The 16,488-nt window shown below is 41.7% G+C and overlaps 2 protein-coding genes across 2 annotated transcripts in view; one reads left to right on the forward strand and one right to left on the reverse strand.

The window, feature by feature from the left end:
• The window catches only part of LOC119224815 (NACHT, LRR and PYD domains-containing protein 12-like), a 91,425-nt gene that overhangs the window by 58,568 nt on the left and 16,369 nt on the right, over positions 1-16,488 (forward strand). The window lies entirely within an intron of this gene.
• LOC119224880 (zinc finger protein 239-like) lies at positions 231-3,172 on the reverse strand. The gene is made up of 2 exons (XM_037482330.2): positions 2,684-3,172; positions 231-2,506 (listed from the first exon to the last, which is right to left on the reverse strand). Exons 1-2 carry the CDS (start codon positions 2,853-2,855, stop codon positions 1,512-1,514), a joined length of 1,167 nt encoding a protein of 388 aa, XP_037338227.2. The 5' UTR covers positions 2,856-3,172; the 3' UTR covers positions 231-1,511.

A 16,488-nucleotide genomic window follows, 5' to 3' on the forward strand; every position in this document is an offset into this window, starting at 1 on the left:
ATCTGGTGGTTTACTGTGTCGAATGCTGCAGAAAGGTCCAGTAAGATGAGGACGGAGGAGAGCGAGGCGGCTCTAGCAGCGTGGAGTTGCTCTGCGACAGCGAGGAGAGCAGTCTCTGTGGATTGGCCCGCCTTGAAGCCTGACTGTTGGGGGTCAAGGCAGCGTTTTTACACAGCTTGAGTTCCCTGAGAGGGAACAAAAAACTGAAACAAAGAAGTTCAGAAATAAAGTTATGTTTAATTGTTGATATACTTTGAGTCAGCCTCTTTGTTGCGGGAAGCTCCTCTTCAGATGCCTTCAGCTTCATCCAATATGTCAGAGCTAGCTTTGATCGTCTTAATCTTGATGGCAGTTTGTCAGCTTCCACCAGAAACTGCGTTGTTCTGGGATGGATTTAATTGCACCCATAGTCTCAAATGAATTCTATATAATTTAAGATGACTATAATTGGAAAACGCCAACATGGAAGACATGACTATATTAAAGACGCTGTACTACTTCCAAGTCACTGTGTTTCATTAGAATCTCAATAAAGTTAGAAAAAAAAAAACCTTTACAGCAAACCCATGGTCGAGAACATAATCGTTTACATAGGATTTGCATGAGAAGGAGGAGGGTCCATGCCGCTACATACCCAAGAGAGAAAGATTTGTTCCACTCTGGAAACCTGCCTTCTGCCACTTTTTGTTTTCGGCGCTAGTCTTAAAAAATATTTCCTCACAGGAGTTGCATCTAAGACGTTTCACCCTTGTGGATTCTTCTCATGTGGGCGATCAAGTTACTAGATTCACTGAAATCTCTTTTACGTATTTTACAGGAATATGGTTTCTCCTTGGTGTGAACTTTTATATGAGACTTTAAACTTGATGTCCGAATGAATGTTTGGAGTTGGCTCCATACCATAATAAGTACAATTTAAGTGCTACAATTGTTTGTGTGTGTTTTAGTCAAGATATACTTTAACAGTTTATCAGTTTAAGACAGTGGTCCCCAAACTAAGGCCCGCGGGCCGCTTCCGGAAGATCCTGGATTATTAATATTTGGTTATATGTGGCTTTCTGGAAAACAAATGTTTACATTTAGGCACCCACTGCAACCGTCACACTCTTTCTGACCCCGGCCCCCTCCAGAGAAGGGAAAAAGTTATCTGGCCCTCACAGGAACAAGTTTGGGGACCCCTGGTTTAAGAGATCAATTTTATTTGCAGATTTTCCAAGACAATTATTTTCTCAGATTGATAGATGAATACATATTTAAACATTTGCAGGATATGTTCACTCAATGTGCAACAAAGAGGGTTTTACAGTAAAATGCTTTAACTGCAAGTATTCATTTAATGAGTGAACGCTCATCCAGTCGGGTTTCGGCTGGATGGTTCTGCCCGTCAGAAGAAGACATTACGGAACATAGTTTTCTCTCACATGCAGCATTCATGTTCCCTTGTAATAGAAACCTTCAACACTTTTCAAATCAGAAAAATTGCTCAGAAAATGTCCTCACAGGAGGTGCATCTACGATGTTTCACCGTTGTGTCTACTTATGTGGACTCTTAAGCTTCTAGAACACCTGAAACTGCTTTCACATATTTTACAGGAATATGGTTTCTCCCCAGTGTGGATTCTTGTGTGAGACTTAAATTGGTCTAATCTAGGAAATGTTTTCCCACAAGTGATGCAAGAATATGGCCTTTCCCCAGTATGGGTTCTTGTGTGAGACTTCAAATTTGATAGCTGATTGAATTTTTTCCCACAGGTGATGCAAGAATATGGCCTTTCCCCAGTATGGGTTATTGTATGCTTCTTCAAATTTGATAGCTGATTGAATTTTTTCCCGCAGGTGATGCAAGAATATGGCCTTTCCCCAGTGTGAATGGGCATGTGGGCGCTTAAGCCACTGCTAAACTTGAATTTCTTTCCACATTTTTCGCAAGAAAATGGCTTCTCATCACTATGGACTCTTTTATGAGTCTTAAATGCTGATTCACAAATGAATCTTTTCCCACAGGTGTCGCATACATATGGTTGATCAACACTGTGAGCTCTTCTCACATGGGACAACAAGCTCTTTTTATCTTTAAAGTATTTCCCACATTTTGTGCACAAACATGGCTTCTCACCTGGAGGAGTTGGCTCCTTGCTTGATGTTAAACTATGTTTTACTCCTTTCTGAAGCTGGTGGTCATTGCTTGGTTCATCTACAGCAGTGCTTTTAACTGAGATGCAGCCTAGAGATGTTTCCTGTAGCACAATCTGGGTTTCATCAGTACACAAATCCAGAAGATGATCTTCACCGTGGTCTCTTTCCTCACAAGTAGGAGTCAACATAAAGGTCTCCTGCTTTGGTTCAAGCTGCTCTCCCTCCTGACTGCTGCAGAGTTCCTCCGGTTCCTCTTTAATCTGTGGAGGATCTGGGTCCTCTTGGTCCACACTGGTGTTCCTCTCCTGGAGACAGAGGTGCTGGTCAGAGAGAACCTCCTCCTCCTTACACACACGTGACGGTGGGATCTCTGGAGGGACACGGAACAAAAGAAACAGAAAAACACACGTTTGAGCCAATAAATACAACCAGTGTGTATGAACCACGACCATCACGTGTCCTACTGTTCTATTAGTGGGTTAAAGAACAGGTTGGTTGGAAAAATGCATCTCCTTTAATGAAACAGATGTTTCTAAACGTTACTCACTTATCCTGTGTAACCTCACTTCGGGTTTCCAAAAAACCTCCAACAGTCCGCGCTGCCGCTCGATCTCTTCCTGATACTCGACGAAGGTTCTTTTAAAAACTCCGAATATTTCTTCAGCAGCAGCAGAAAGTCGCTGGTTGACGAACTCTCTCAAACCCTCAACTGAAGACATCGCTGCTTGGTTACCGATGAAATAACTCCAGGCGCTGCTACAACGCCGAGCAACGGCTGGGTGTCACACTACAGAGTTCCGACTGGAAACACGAGTCACATTAAGGTTCCGCTTGCTATGGACCTTTCACACAACTTTCGCATTTGTTACCTGAAATACGCAATCGTAAATGTCCTCCTGTCTGGTCAGGGCAACCGCAAACAAACGGCGCAAGCAACGAGCATTGTAGCGTACTGGTGTACCGGTGTTACGTGCCTACTGGTTTTTGAACCTACTGGTTTGGCTACGCGTGCGTGTTTGTTTTGCCCCGACAGCGGCAGATGTGGTGACCGAGGCAGACAACATCTGCCGCTGTCGGGGCAAAACAAACACGCACGCGTAGCCAAACCAGTAGGTTCAAAAACCAGTAGGCACGTAACACCTGCAGCTGTTGACGTTTGCATTCGGCTAACATTATTATCGCTACACACAAGACATTCACTTGGACAACTATACATAACACATTAGTAATACTTCATTAAAATGAGACTATAATGCTTTAGTAAGGCATTCTATATCATCTATACTCTGCATACATTGTCTAAGTGGACAGGCTAATGATTTGTAATTCTAACGTTAGTTAGCAGTTCAGTAGCTAACAGTTAGCCTGATCGCTCTAACTTAAGTTACCTTGAAGCGCTCAGGACCAGGAGCTGCAGAGATGGCATCTGCTTTACCCAGATGTTACTGTACTGCTGGAACGTCCTCTATATAAATTGCCACCATTTGTTAAGATGGACTCAAATTCCTAATTGGTGTTACAAGAAGATATTGTCTGCACTTGTTATGTTTATCTCTTTCTTCTACTTGTAAATAGGTCAAATATAGAATGTGAAATGATGCCATGACCACCATGTTCCCTGTTGACATGTTGTTCTCAGTGTTGGGTGTCAACCACACATTGTTTGGCATTGAGGCGAAACAGTTCAGTTTTGGTCTCATCTGATCACAGGTTTGCTGTGTCTCTCACGTGGCTTACGGAAAACTCCTAACAGGATTTCTTATGGTTCTTTCAATAGCAGCTTTTCTCTTGACACTCTTCTAACAAGGCCAGATTTATGGAGTACAGGGTTACTAGTTGTCCTGTGCACAGATTCTGTCCACCTCCAGAGTTACCATGGGTAGCAAAGTTTCTCTCTGGTACCGAGTCCGGCTCTGGGTCTTCTTGGAAGGACACTGCCGGTGGTCGCTTGTTATGTTGTTAAATAGCGCTTTGCGAGACTCGCCCTGACGAGAGCGCAGCGTAGGGCGGCGAAGGGCAAAGCTTTACCCAGATGTCTTAATTGACAAATAATACCAGGTATATAATCCATGTTTCAAAAACACAAACATTGACTAATTGTAAAATGTATTTGTAATATAATAATCTCACGGTGGGGGGCCACGGCCCATTGCTGCCACTGATCAGAACTGTGTTCCTGTGGTGTCAAACTATTCTGACCAGGGTCTTATCTGAGATGATTGATTTTGTACGTGGCAGGTGGTATGTGCCAATGTCAGGAGAGGTATGTATCTCAGGCTCTTTTACATCAGCATGCACTGAAGTCAGGATTGGCATGTCCCGCCGTGAACACGCCTCCTCATCCATCTGTAAGTATCATACAAATGAGTGTCTACTACCTGTAATACCATAAGTCGTAAGAGAAAGGTCCCTCCTCTGATGCTCTCCTTACGTTTTCTTCCCTTTTCATTTGTTGGGGAGATTTTCCTGTGCCGATGTGAGGGTTTTCGGAACAGAGGAATTTGCATGTGTACAGACTGTAAAGGCAAATGTATGATTTATGCTTTTGGGCTGTACACAATGAAATGAATAGAATAGAATTGTTTGAAGCAGGGAGGAATTCCTCTGCACAGTTCTTCTGTTTGTTTTACTTTCAATGTACAAAGCTCTCTCCATCTTGCACTACCGCCTCGGTCTCTCTGATTGTTCTTATTGCCACTATTCAGAGGGTTTAACCTGCTGCCATCACGACTAGATGTCAGAGTTTATTCAGAAAATACTCTTTGTAATGATATTTCTTGCTCAACTTAGGACATTTTTTTGTTCTGTTTTCAACAAAAAGTGCTATTGAAACTGAAATTCATGAAGACATAAATATTTGCCCAATCAATATGGAACTCGACCCCGCTCCTCCCGTCTGGGGCTCCTAAAGCACTTCCAGGGGGAGCAGTTGGACTCTTTTAAGTCTCAACAACGAGGCTAACATAGTGACTCTCGTTGCAGCATTCGTTGAAAGTTTTGGTATTTTACTGTGAACACATATTTACATTTGACTTCCTACGGCGTGAGTACCGCGGGTCTGTGAAAGGACACGTTGAATATGATATGCAGCTTGTAATGAAAAAAAAAAGTAAAATATGAATGTGTAATTCTTCTAAAACTAATTTTAACTTCTTTTTAAATCAAATATAATTTCACATGATCAGGTTTGTTCTAAACAAGAACCTTTTGAAAGCGTCAGCTAAAAAAAGATTTAATAACATATAATATCAGGTACTTCTGTTTTTATTAACGTTATATATAATAATATACAATATATTAGTACAACATTTAGTCAATCCATGTATTACTTTGGGTGAACAGGAATATAATGGTATGTTTCTAATGTTAATAAATTACTTTTATTAGAAACTGTGTCAATAACAGGCAACATGTGGAATCCCAAACTTCATTTGATGATCAGGTTTCTGCTCGTCGCCTCGTGTCATAAACGCTTCTATCTTCAAAGAGAAGACCTCAGTAGCTTGAACATAGTGGACTGAGCTCCTTCAACACCACGTATTACTTTGGTTAACATGAATATAATTGTATGGATGTAATCTTAATGAATGACTGGGTCCTTCAAAGTGAAGCATTCTGGGAAAGTCAAAGTGTTTCTTCAACATTAATCATGTGACGTCAGACTGATGGAACGAGGCCTCAGTGGGATTCGATCCCATGGAATCAAAGTGCTTTTTATTGTCATGTATGAAGATCCAAACAAACATCACATTCATAATATTAATTTAGGAGCAAATGTTTAATTTCCAAAGTGATGACCTTTAACCTCACAGCATCTATTTAAGAAAGTTCTCCCAAGCTTCAAATCCAGCAGGAATGTGAACGTGTCAGAGTGAATTCTTCATTGCAACATCAAATAAAATAGATTCTATTAAAATACTTGAGACATGAAATAAATATGAAGCAGCATCTCATTCAAAATGCTCCACATGAACTTCAAATGGTGATTTAAATAAATCAGGTAAAGGTGGTTCTAGTTTACCTGTAATATTGGACTCAGCTGTGCAGAAAGGAGACATTAATCCTTTTCAACAGCTGCCATGTGCACACATTTTTACTTAAACATTAAAATGGTTTATTCCCCCACTGCTCATAAAGGATTGTGTAGGGGGTAGAGGAACAAAACATAAAAGAACACAAACATCTGTAGTTCTTTTTGTTAAGATGAATAGCTGTTTGTGTGTCAAATTCATCATCAGATTTAATGAAGTTTGCATTTATTTAAAACACTTTACCAAAATGAATGTCACGGTTTGGGCTCATGCCTTGTTTTATTTTGTAGTCTCATGTCTCTTGTGTTTCTGGGTAACTTCACTTCCGGCTTTGTCCTGTGATTGCCTGATTGTTTCCACCTGTGTCCAATCACCTGCACCTCCCTTGTGTATTTAAGCCCTGTGTGCCTGCTGTCTCTTGTCGTGTCGTTGCTCAACGTTGCCTGTTGTTGGTACATGTAAGTCCTCGATTTTAGTGATGGCAAAGTGAAGCTTTCTGAACCAGTGAAGCTTTCCAGCCAATTGTATCGGAAAAAGGTTCATTCATTCAATGCATTGCAAACTCTATGATGACCTCAGCTGTTAAATACGTGTAGTGCACGTTTCAAATAGACTACCAGTATATTTTGGCCCAGGCTCTGTGGGTTGAACATGATTATGAAAGGTTGAACCAATAAATCATTAATAAATACATGGATTCCTATATGAATACAACTATTGTTTTTCAGGTTTGAATTGTGTCCTTGTTTGTGTTTTTCAATTCTTTGTACATTGGGAAGAAGTGGAACAAACACTTATCTGTGTCTTTCTGCACCATTGTGCATGTATGTTTGTGATCATACTAGCAGAAGAATTAATAGAAGAGATATATATATCTCTTCTATTAATTCTTCTGCTAGACATGTTATATACATAAAATATTCCCTTGTCTTGCAGGTGCTGAATTAATAGAAGATATATATATATATATGTATATATTAGTTAGTTATATGTAAGCAATATAATTTAAAATACCAGCAAGTGCTTCCTACTGCATGTGCACTTCATGGCAGTCACAGGGACTTATCTGGAATGTGGGAAGTGATTCACAGAGGAAAGGTCAGTGGGGCAGTGATTGTACAGGTTAGTTATGACAGGATATTGAGGTGCTTGTGGACACATGGGATGGGGCATGAAATTATGGATTTTTATTGAGATATAATAAACATCCATAACTAATTAATAATTACACAATACAAATGACAGACTTGGCCTTCTTATTGCTAACCTTGTTAGAGGAAATCAAAGTGCTCACACATCTCGGAGCGACCTCTTTGCCAAAAGGTTCCATTGTAAATTTGCTCTTTGCTGCTCACAACAACACTGACTTTGACTATCAGACAGCCAAGCCCGATCCCTGTTTCGTATGAGGGCGCCGTTTGTAAATGTTACGGCCAGCTCGTTTTGACCGCACATAAAGAACACAAGCCCACTGAAATTAACTGCACAAGTTTATTCCATCTTGTACAATAACTAAGTACACAAACAAAGTCCTGGTTCAGAGTGACGTCTCCTGAGGCAGTCGCTCTCCGGGAGAAAGAGGCGGGCGTTGAGAGGGGAAACCAGACTTTTATCCCCTCCACAATCAAAAGTAAATTGGGGAGCAGGGGTGTGCGATCTCCCACGCCCTCCCTGGAAGACACCGCCACCAGCAGGCAAGCAGGGGAAGGGCGGGGTCGTAACACCTCCCTCCTCAAAAAGGAGATTCGACCACGAATCTAAAAAAAACAAGGAAACAGTCACTACACTAAGAAAAGATACAACAAAATTTCTAGATTTCCGAGAAAACGTCTTCTGCTCCTCTTCATGCTCCAACATCTCTGGGCCCTAGAGATGAAAAGAAAAGGAAGAACAGGCAACGCAGAAATGTTACGCTCTAGAAAGGGCATCAGCTACTATGTTATCTTTTCCTCGAATGTGCTTAATCTCAAGATGGAAGGGTTGTAGAATGAGACTCCAACGCATCAGTCGCTGGTTTGAATTCCTCATTCTATTTAAGAAAACCAACGGATTATGGTCCGTATAGATGGTAATAGGCGCAGCAATTGACCCTAGATATACCTCGAAATGTTGTACGGCCAACACTAGGGCAAGAGCTTCCTTCTCAATGGTAGAATATACCTGTTGATGTCGATTAAATTTCTTAGAAAAGTAGCTTACAGGATGTTGAACCTGGTTCAAATCCTCCTGTAAGAGAACAGCGCCCGCACCGCAAGCACTGGCATCAATGGCAAGACTAAAGGATTTTTCAAAATTTGGAGCCGTCAAAACAGGAGCACATGCCAACAAAGCCTTACAATTTTCGAAAGCTTGCTGACATGTCTCGGACCATTTAAAAGGTATCTTCGGACTCAACAAATCTGTGAGAGGTGAGACTACACTGGCGAAATTTTCGCAAAAACTTCGATAATATCCCACCATGCCAAGAAACCGTCGCAACTCACGACGAGTGGTGGGAACTGGAAAGGTACAAATGGCTTCTACCTTAGTCTCAATGGGTTTTCAGTCATCAACTCGAGGTAAAGGGAAACAGTCCGGCTTTGTCACAGAATTAAGTTTTCGATAATCTGTGCAGAATCGATATGAGCCATCAGGTTTATTTACTAAAACACAAGGAGAACTCCATGAACTGAAACTAGATTCAGCCAGATTGTGAGCAAGCAGATAGTTCACCTCTTGTTTCAGCAGGTCTCTTTTAAAAGGATTGACTCGATAGGCGTTCTGTTTAACTGGACAGGAGGTTCCTACGTCGAGATCATGTTCTATGACAGAAGTACGACCAGGAACGTTAAGGAAAAGAGAGGGAAATGACTTCACCAATTCGGTGATATCACTCCTCTCATTCTCTGGCAGATAAGAAAGATGAGAGAGAGTTTAAGAAGGATCTCAGAGTTTTTAAGTCGTCCGTCGACTTTTTCTCGAGAAAGAAAACTTCCATCCTCATCAGCATTCTCCAAAGAATCTTCACTCGTGCTGTTAAAGAGAGGAGACGATTCTGGAAAAGAGTCACAAGAGTTTACTACATTCACAACAACAGAACAAACAGGATCTGTATATAACTTCAACAAGTTGCTGTGACAGACTTGTTGTTTTTTTCTCCGGTCAGGAGTATTCAACAGATAGTTATTATCTGAAAGACGTTTAGCCACACTGTAGGGTCCTGTGAATTTAGCTTGAAATGGGTTGGCAGGTAGAGGCAACAAAGCCAGTACTTGTTCACCAACCTGAAACTCTCTCAGCTTAGCTTTCCTGTCAAAATGTTTTTGCATTTTCATTTGAGACTTACTCAACTTCTTTTTAGCGAGAGCTCGTGCCTCATACAGTCTACGGCGGAATCCACCAACGTAATCTGATATATTCTCAGAAGGTTCAGACGTTCGCCACTCATCAGCTAACACAGCCGTAGGTCCCCGCACTACATGTCCGAACACTAATTCATTTGGGCTGAACCCAAGGCTTTCTTGGATTACCTCACGTATCGCTAGTAACATCCACGGCAGACCTTCTTCCCAATCCGCATTGAGCTCCACACAATATGACCTCAAAAGGGACTTCAGGGTTTGATGAAACCTCTCAAGAACTCCTTGACTTTGCGGATGATAAGCACTAGAAATATTGTGTTTGACTCTCAGTTGACGCAGGGCTTTTGAGAACTGTTTGGACATAAAGTTCGAACCCTGATCGGACTGAATAACTTTGGGAATTCCAAAGGTCGACATAAAATTAGTGAGGGCCTTCAGGACAGATTTTGTGGTGATAGACCTTAACGGATAAGCAGCTGGATAACGAGTAGTCTGGCACATAACAGTTAAAAGGTATTGGTGACCAGTCTTAGACCTGGGCAGAGGACCAACACAGTCAACTATTAAATGGTCGAAAGGAGTGGACACGACAGTAATAGGCTGTAATGGAGCTACAGGCACTTTTTGATTTGGCTTACCGGTAATGTGGCATGTATGACAGGATCGAATGTGTTTTGCTACATCGCGTTTTACTTTAGGCCAATAAAACTGTCGCAAATGACTTCACCAATTCGGTGATATCACTCCTCTCATTCTCTGGCAGATAAGAAAGATGAGAGAGAGTTTAAGAAGGATCTCAGAGTTTTTAAGTCGTCCGTCGACTTTTTCTCGAGAAAGAAAACTTCCATCCTCATCAGCATTCTCCAAAGAATCTTCACTCGTGCTGTTAAAGAGAGGAGACGATTCTGGAAAAGAGTCACAAGAGTTTACTACATTCACAACAACAGAACAAACAGGATCTGTATATAACTTCAACAAGTTGCTGTGACAGACTTGTTGTTTTTTTTCTCCGGTCAGGAGTATTCAACAGATAGTTATTATCTGAAAGACGTTTAGCCACACTGTAGGGTCCTGTGAATTTAGCTTGAAATGGGTTGGCAGGTAGAGGCAACAAAGCCAGTACTTGTTCACCAACCTGAAACTCTCTCAGCTTAGCTTTCCTGTCAAAATGTTTTTGCATTTTCATTTGAGACTTACTCAACTTCTTTTTAGCGAGAGCTCGTGCCTCATACAGTCTACGGCGGAATCCACCAACGTAATCTGATATATTCTCAGAAGGTTCAGACGTTCGCCACTCATCAGCTAACACAGCCGTAGGTCCCCGCACTACATGTCCGAACACTAATTCATTTGGGCTGAACCCAAGGCTTTCTTGGATTACCTCACGTATCGCTAGTAACATCCACGGCAGACCTTCTTCCCAATCCGCATCGAGCTCCACACAATATGACCTCAAAAGGGACTTCAGGGTTTGATGAAACCTCTCAAGAACTCCTTGACTTTGCGGATGATAAGCACTAGAAATATTGTGTTTGACTCTCAGTTGACGCAGGGCTTTTGAGAACTGTTTGGACATAAAGTTCGAACCCTGATCGGACTGAATAACTTTGGGAATTCCAAAGGTCGACATAAAATTAGTGAGGGCCTTCAGGACAGATTTTGTGGTGATAGACCTTAACGGATAAGCAGCTGGATAACGAGTAGTCTGGCACATAACAGTTAAAAGGTATTGGTGACCAGTCTTAGACCTGGGCAGAGGACCAACACAGTCAACTATTAAATGGTCGAAAGGAGTGGACACGACAGTAATAGGCTGTAATGGAGCTACAGGCACTTTTTGATTTGGCTTACCGGTAATGTGGCATGTATGACAGGATCGAATGTGTTTTGCTACATCGCGTTTTACTTTAGGCCAATAAAACTGTCGCAAAACCCGATCATACGTTTTATGGACGCCGGTATGACCAGCAAGACCTTGATGAGCCAAATGCAACACAGCATCTCTCATCGAAAAAGGAACCACAATCTGTGTTTTAGGTTCCAGCGAAACTGCTTTATGCAGGACCACTGTTCGACAAAGCAGACCATCATCAAGAAAGTACGAAGAGGATTGATGATCAGAACGCTTCTTAGACGCTGCTGCAGAAAATAAAGACTTAAGAGTGTCATCGCTCTGTTGAGCTCTAATTAAGTCCTCTCGAGAGACCTGGAACAAAGAAGATAGAGAACAGTGATCAACATTTGAGAGATCAACATGGGTTTTCTCAGGAGTGGACAGAACCACAGGTGTAGCAGCAGATTCACTTTGCAGCACTGTAGAATCTGTCTGCAACGAAGAGCAGGACTTCAGGTCTTTTTGCTCAGGACATTTAGACTCCTCAGATCCTTGCTCACCTGTGTTCAAAGTATAAAAGAAAGTGTCATGTAATGGAACTTCAACTTGATTACCAGATTGTGGTTTTGCCATGGATCGAGTAACTGCGCAGGCTGGAAATAAATCAGGAAATTCTCTACAGTTGTCCACATCAGGTTTCCTGGGCATAGATGAGATTATGGGCGGAGCTGCAACACCACTCCGTCCCCAGACATTTCCACCTGCTAAATCATTTCCCAGAATAAACGTAATCCCAGGGACTGGAAGTGCAGAACGAACACCAACTACTACATCACCAGATACGATGGCTGAGGACAGATGGATTCGATGTAAAGGCACTTCAACAAACCCCATCTCAAAACCTCGCACTAGTACCTGAGATCCAGTAGCGGTTTCAGTCGTTAAAGGCAAAATTCCCTCTAAAAGAAACGACTGTGCGGCTCCTGTGTCTCGAAGAAGACGCACTGGCACAGTTTCCTTTGAACCAAGCAATGACACGTTCCCTTCAGTTATGAAAGGTGTATAGTCCACGGACGAACTTACACTCTGATCAACAGATTTATCCTTAGAATTGGATAAATGACAATCGTTCTCCTCACAAGTGTCAATGGTCAACGGTAAAGTGGAAACCAAAGAAACAGGTTTTGAAAATCTCTTTCCTTTTAAGAACAAGACAGTCAGATATTTTATGACCAGGCTTTTTACAGTAAAAGCAAACCATGTCTCGTGAGAGTGCAATTTTACTAGAATGTTCAGCAACTGTCGCCTTAATATTCCTACTCATCACAGGAGACTTCGTCTTAGGTTGAAAGCAAAACTTAGACTTACTCATGTCGCTGGTTTTAGGACAGACTGAACTGAATGACCCACGATAGGTTAACACAAATTCATCAGCCATGACAGCTGCTTCAGAAAGTGTATCCACCTTGTGTTCAGTGAGATACCTGGCTACAACATGAGGAACACAATGTTTAAACTCCTCCAAGAGGACTAATTCTCTTAACTGTTCTTTAGTTGTAACTTTCCTTGAAGTACACCAACGATCGAACAAGTTCTCCTTTTCTCTGGCAAATTCAACGCGAGTACATTCATCAGTTTTACTCAAATTTCTAAATTTCTGACGATATGCCTCAGGCACGAGTTCATATGCATGTAGCACAGCAGATTTCACGACCTCATACTCACCACTCTGTTCCAGTGAGAGTGCAGAATAAACTTCCTGTGCTTTACCTGTGAACACACACTGTAACAATAAGGTCCAAAAGCTTTTCGGCCATTTCATGGACAAAGCAACACGTTCAAAGTGATAGAAATATTTATCCACTTCCTTCTCAGAGAATGGCGGAACTAATTTCATATTTCTGTGAACGTCAAACACAGGTTCACCTGGATTTGCCCGCTGCGGTAAACCAGGAGGCAAATTCGCTTGTGAAACTTCAGCGGTCTTTCCTGCTAACTCCAACTCCAACTTCTTTATCTGAAACGCTTTCTCGGCACGTTCCTTCTCAACCTCAAACTCCATTCTTCGCATGGCTAACTGGTGCTCTAATTTCCTCCCTTCAAAATCTCTTTCTGCCGCGCGCTCTTTCATAGCGCGATCGTCGCGTTCAGCACGAATTTTCGCGGCCTCTAAACACAATTGCTTCTCTTGCACAGACAATTCAGGAAATATGGTCTCACCTTCACTATCAACCTCAGCAGGGGTCGGCACAAACGATTCACTAATTACCTCCATAACTCCTCTATCCACAAGTGATCGCTTCAACGTAGTCATCATAGTTTCCTTCAGCCTTTTTTCCTGAGAAGTAAGATCAACACTGAAGTGTTCGGCAACTTGTACCAACTGCTCCTTTGTACAACTCTCAAGCAAAGCTGCTGATGGACACGCAAAGAAATCTTCGAGCACCGAAGACATTTTGTTCGTATTTGTATACGCACAGTGACACAAACGAGACTACTATCTAACACACGTGAGACGCTGTTTACTCGAAATACAACTCCCATAAGCCACTGCTTCTAAATAGGAATCACGTCACCGTATTCCACAACCTTCATTCACAAAACTTCCGAAGACTTCCCACAAGTCAAAACATAGTGTAAGCGCGAAAAGAAACCGCACTCTACACATGAACACAATGATTTATCTTTACTTATTTTGTAGAATGGTTTACCGTTTATAATACGAGAAAACTCCAGCCCCTAACTCAGAACACACTAACTGAATCCTACCTGGTCTTCAGAGATGTACCGGGCTCGAGGCGACATTAAACGCTGAGCTCCGCGACAATCAGTACAACTGAAAGTCCGGAAGCGTACCCCCTACAGAGAGCGAATCTCCACCCAGGATAACCTCCAAAAACAAGAAAGGCAAAATAACAAAACAAAACAACAAACAGTGCTCCGTTGGAAGGACTGTTTTCACAATCCAGCTGGAAACACTCTAAACTAACCAGAGTTCTCCATTATAAAGGTAACCATTCACAAAAATACACACACATACAACCAATACTCACCAACGTTTCCTACCCCCATAGGAATCTCGGACGAGCCCCCAATTTATGTTACGGCCAGCTCGTTTTGACCGCACATAAAGAACACAAGCCCACTGAAATTAACTGCACAAGTTTATTCCATCTTGTACAATAACTAAGTACACAAACAAAGTCCTGGTTCAGAGTGACGTCTCCTGAGGCAGTCGCTCTCCGGGAGAAAGAGGCGGGCGTTGAGAGGGGAAACCAGACTTTTATCCCCTCCACAATCAAAAGTAAATTGGGGAGCAGGGGTGTGCGATCTCCCACGCCCTCCCTGGAAGACACCGCCACCAGCAGGCAAGCAGGGGAAGGGCGGGGTCGTAACATAAACTGTAGCACGTTCTAAAATCCTGCACCATTTTCATACATTTAGCATTATCATATGAATAAAAAAGCAGGACAATATTCACACTTTTGGAGTAAATTTGGAGTCAAAATCATGTAAAAACATAAAATATGTAAAACATTTTACAAACGGCGCCCCATAGTTTCGCACCCATTTGAATCAAATCGAAGCAGTCACGTGAGTGTGCGCCGGAACGAAGCTTCGGACGTCACTGATCACGTGATCAGCTGCGAACGAACCAAGCACCGATACATTTGCTTCACCTTCATATTTCGACACAAGCTTCGAAGCAGGAGAGTCGGAGGTAACAACACTACTCGATTTGGAATTATTAAAGAGCACTTCCTTGGAACTCTGTGTCGGAGTCCTTCCTGCTTCCAGCTGCTAGTGATGGCAAAGTGAAGCTTTCCAGCCAATTGTGTCGGAAAAAGGTTCATTCATTCGATGCATCGCAAACTCTGTGATGACCTCTGCTGTTAAACTTGTAGTGCGTGTTTCGAATAGCCTACCAGTATATTGTGGACCACTTCATGGCCGTCATGGGGACTGATGTGAATTGTTTGAATCCGGAACCAATTTGTTACCACTGCAAACCAAAAGTATCATCACATAGTACTACGAGCCTGAAGATTTTAGTGCCACATTTTACAAACAGCGTCCCAAACTCTTGCTAATTGAAGGAATGGATATTAAAAAGTGGATGTTGAAAAGTTAATTTTGTCATCAACCTGCATCTTTCTTTTATCTGAGATTCAAAGGAAATTAAGGGTTTTTTTCTGCTGGACCATTTAACCTCACTAACACACTAATGCATTATGCACTATAATGTTCCATGATGAAAAACAAATGTTTGTTCTGGTACCTGTTTAAAAACCAATTTATATACTGTTTCTCAACTTGTCGTTGCTCTGAGAGCCTGTTATATTGTTGTGATAACATTATTTTAAAATAAAAGCATGCAGTACTCTAGTTTGATGTATTATTGATATATTGATTGTGCATAATGTAAATGTTTGCTGTTAATCACAGAAAATTATGTAATTAATCAAGTTACATTTTTGCAGCTTTGAGCAGCAACATTTTATTTACTGTATATATTCCTTGTGTTTTCGTTGATAACACATGAAACATTCATGTCACAATGATAAGAGAACATCTCAACATGACCAACAAGATACTTGAGTCATTTATAGACTCTCACTCACTGGGCCTTACTGAAATACTGTCTAATTACAATGTCATAACACATCATCATTAAAGGCGATTTAGTTTGGAGGGAATCAGCTTCCACAGAAGATGTTCTTCTGTTGCTGCATGATGATGGAATATGCTCCACTTTAATGGATGCTTTCCCCTCATTGTCCACAGGGGGGCAGTGTGCAACATGTGACCAGCTCACTGGTTAACTGGTGTCTCTACTGACAAATGGACAACTTGGGACTTAAGAACAGCTGTTAAAGTCATGCAGTGTGATGTGAAAAAACACCTGAAAGTGAGTTTCAGAGGAAATGTTGCTTCTTTATTTCAGCGTTGTTACCTTTAAAGAAATTATATCACCATCATTGCATCGTGGCTTAAAACAGGAACCTGATAATTAGTCATATGTTGTGATTCAAGCATTTAGTTGACCTTCATTTAGAGGATTTAAAACATGACTTCATGTAACTGTCTATGTGCTGTTTTACCTCGTCATTGTGAGGACTTTTAGACTCTAATGTCTTCAGGATTA

This window comes from Pungitius pungitius, chromosome 5 (genome assembly GCF_949316345.1).
Source record: "Pungitius pungitius chromosome 5, fPunPun2.1, whole genome shotgun sequence".
Lineage (NCBI taxonomy): Eukaryota > Metazoa > Chordata > Actinopteri > Perciformes > Gasterosteidae > Pungitius > Pungitius pungitius.

What these genes read in the sequence shown, in the direction of transcription:
- LOC119224880 (XM_037482330.2), bottom strand. Translation starts at nt 2,855, where the DNA reads ATGTCTTCAGTTGAGGGTTTGAGAGAGTTCGTCAACCAGCGACTTTCT. An exon ending in AGTGAGGTTACACAGGATAA is followed by an intron (nt 2,507 to 2,683) that starts GTGAGTAACGTT and finishes GTGTCCCTCCAG; the next exon opens with AGATCCCACCGTCACGTGTG.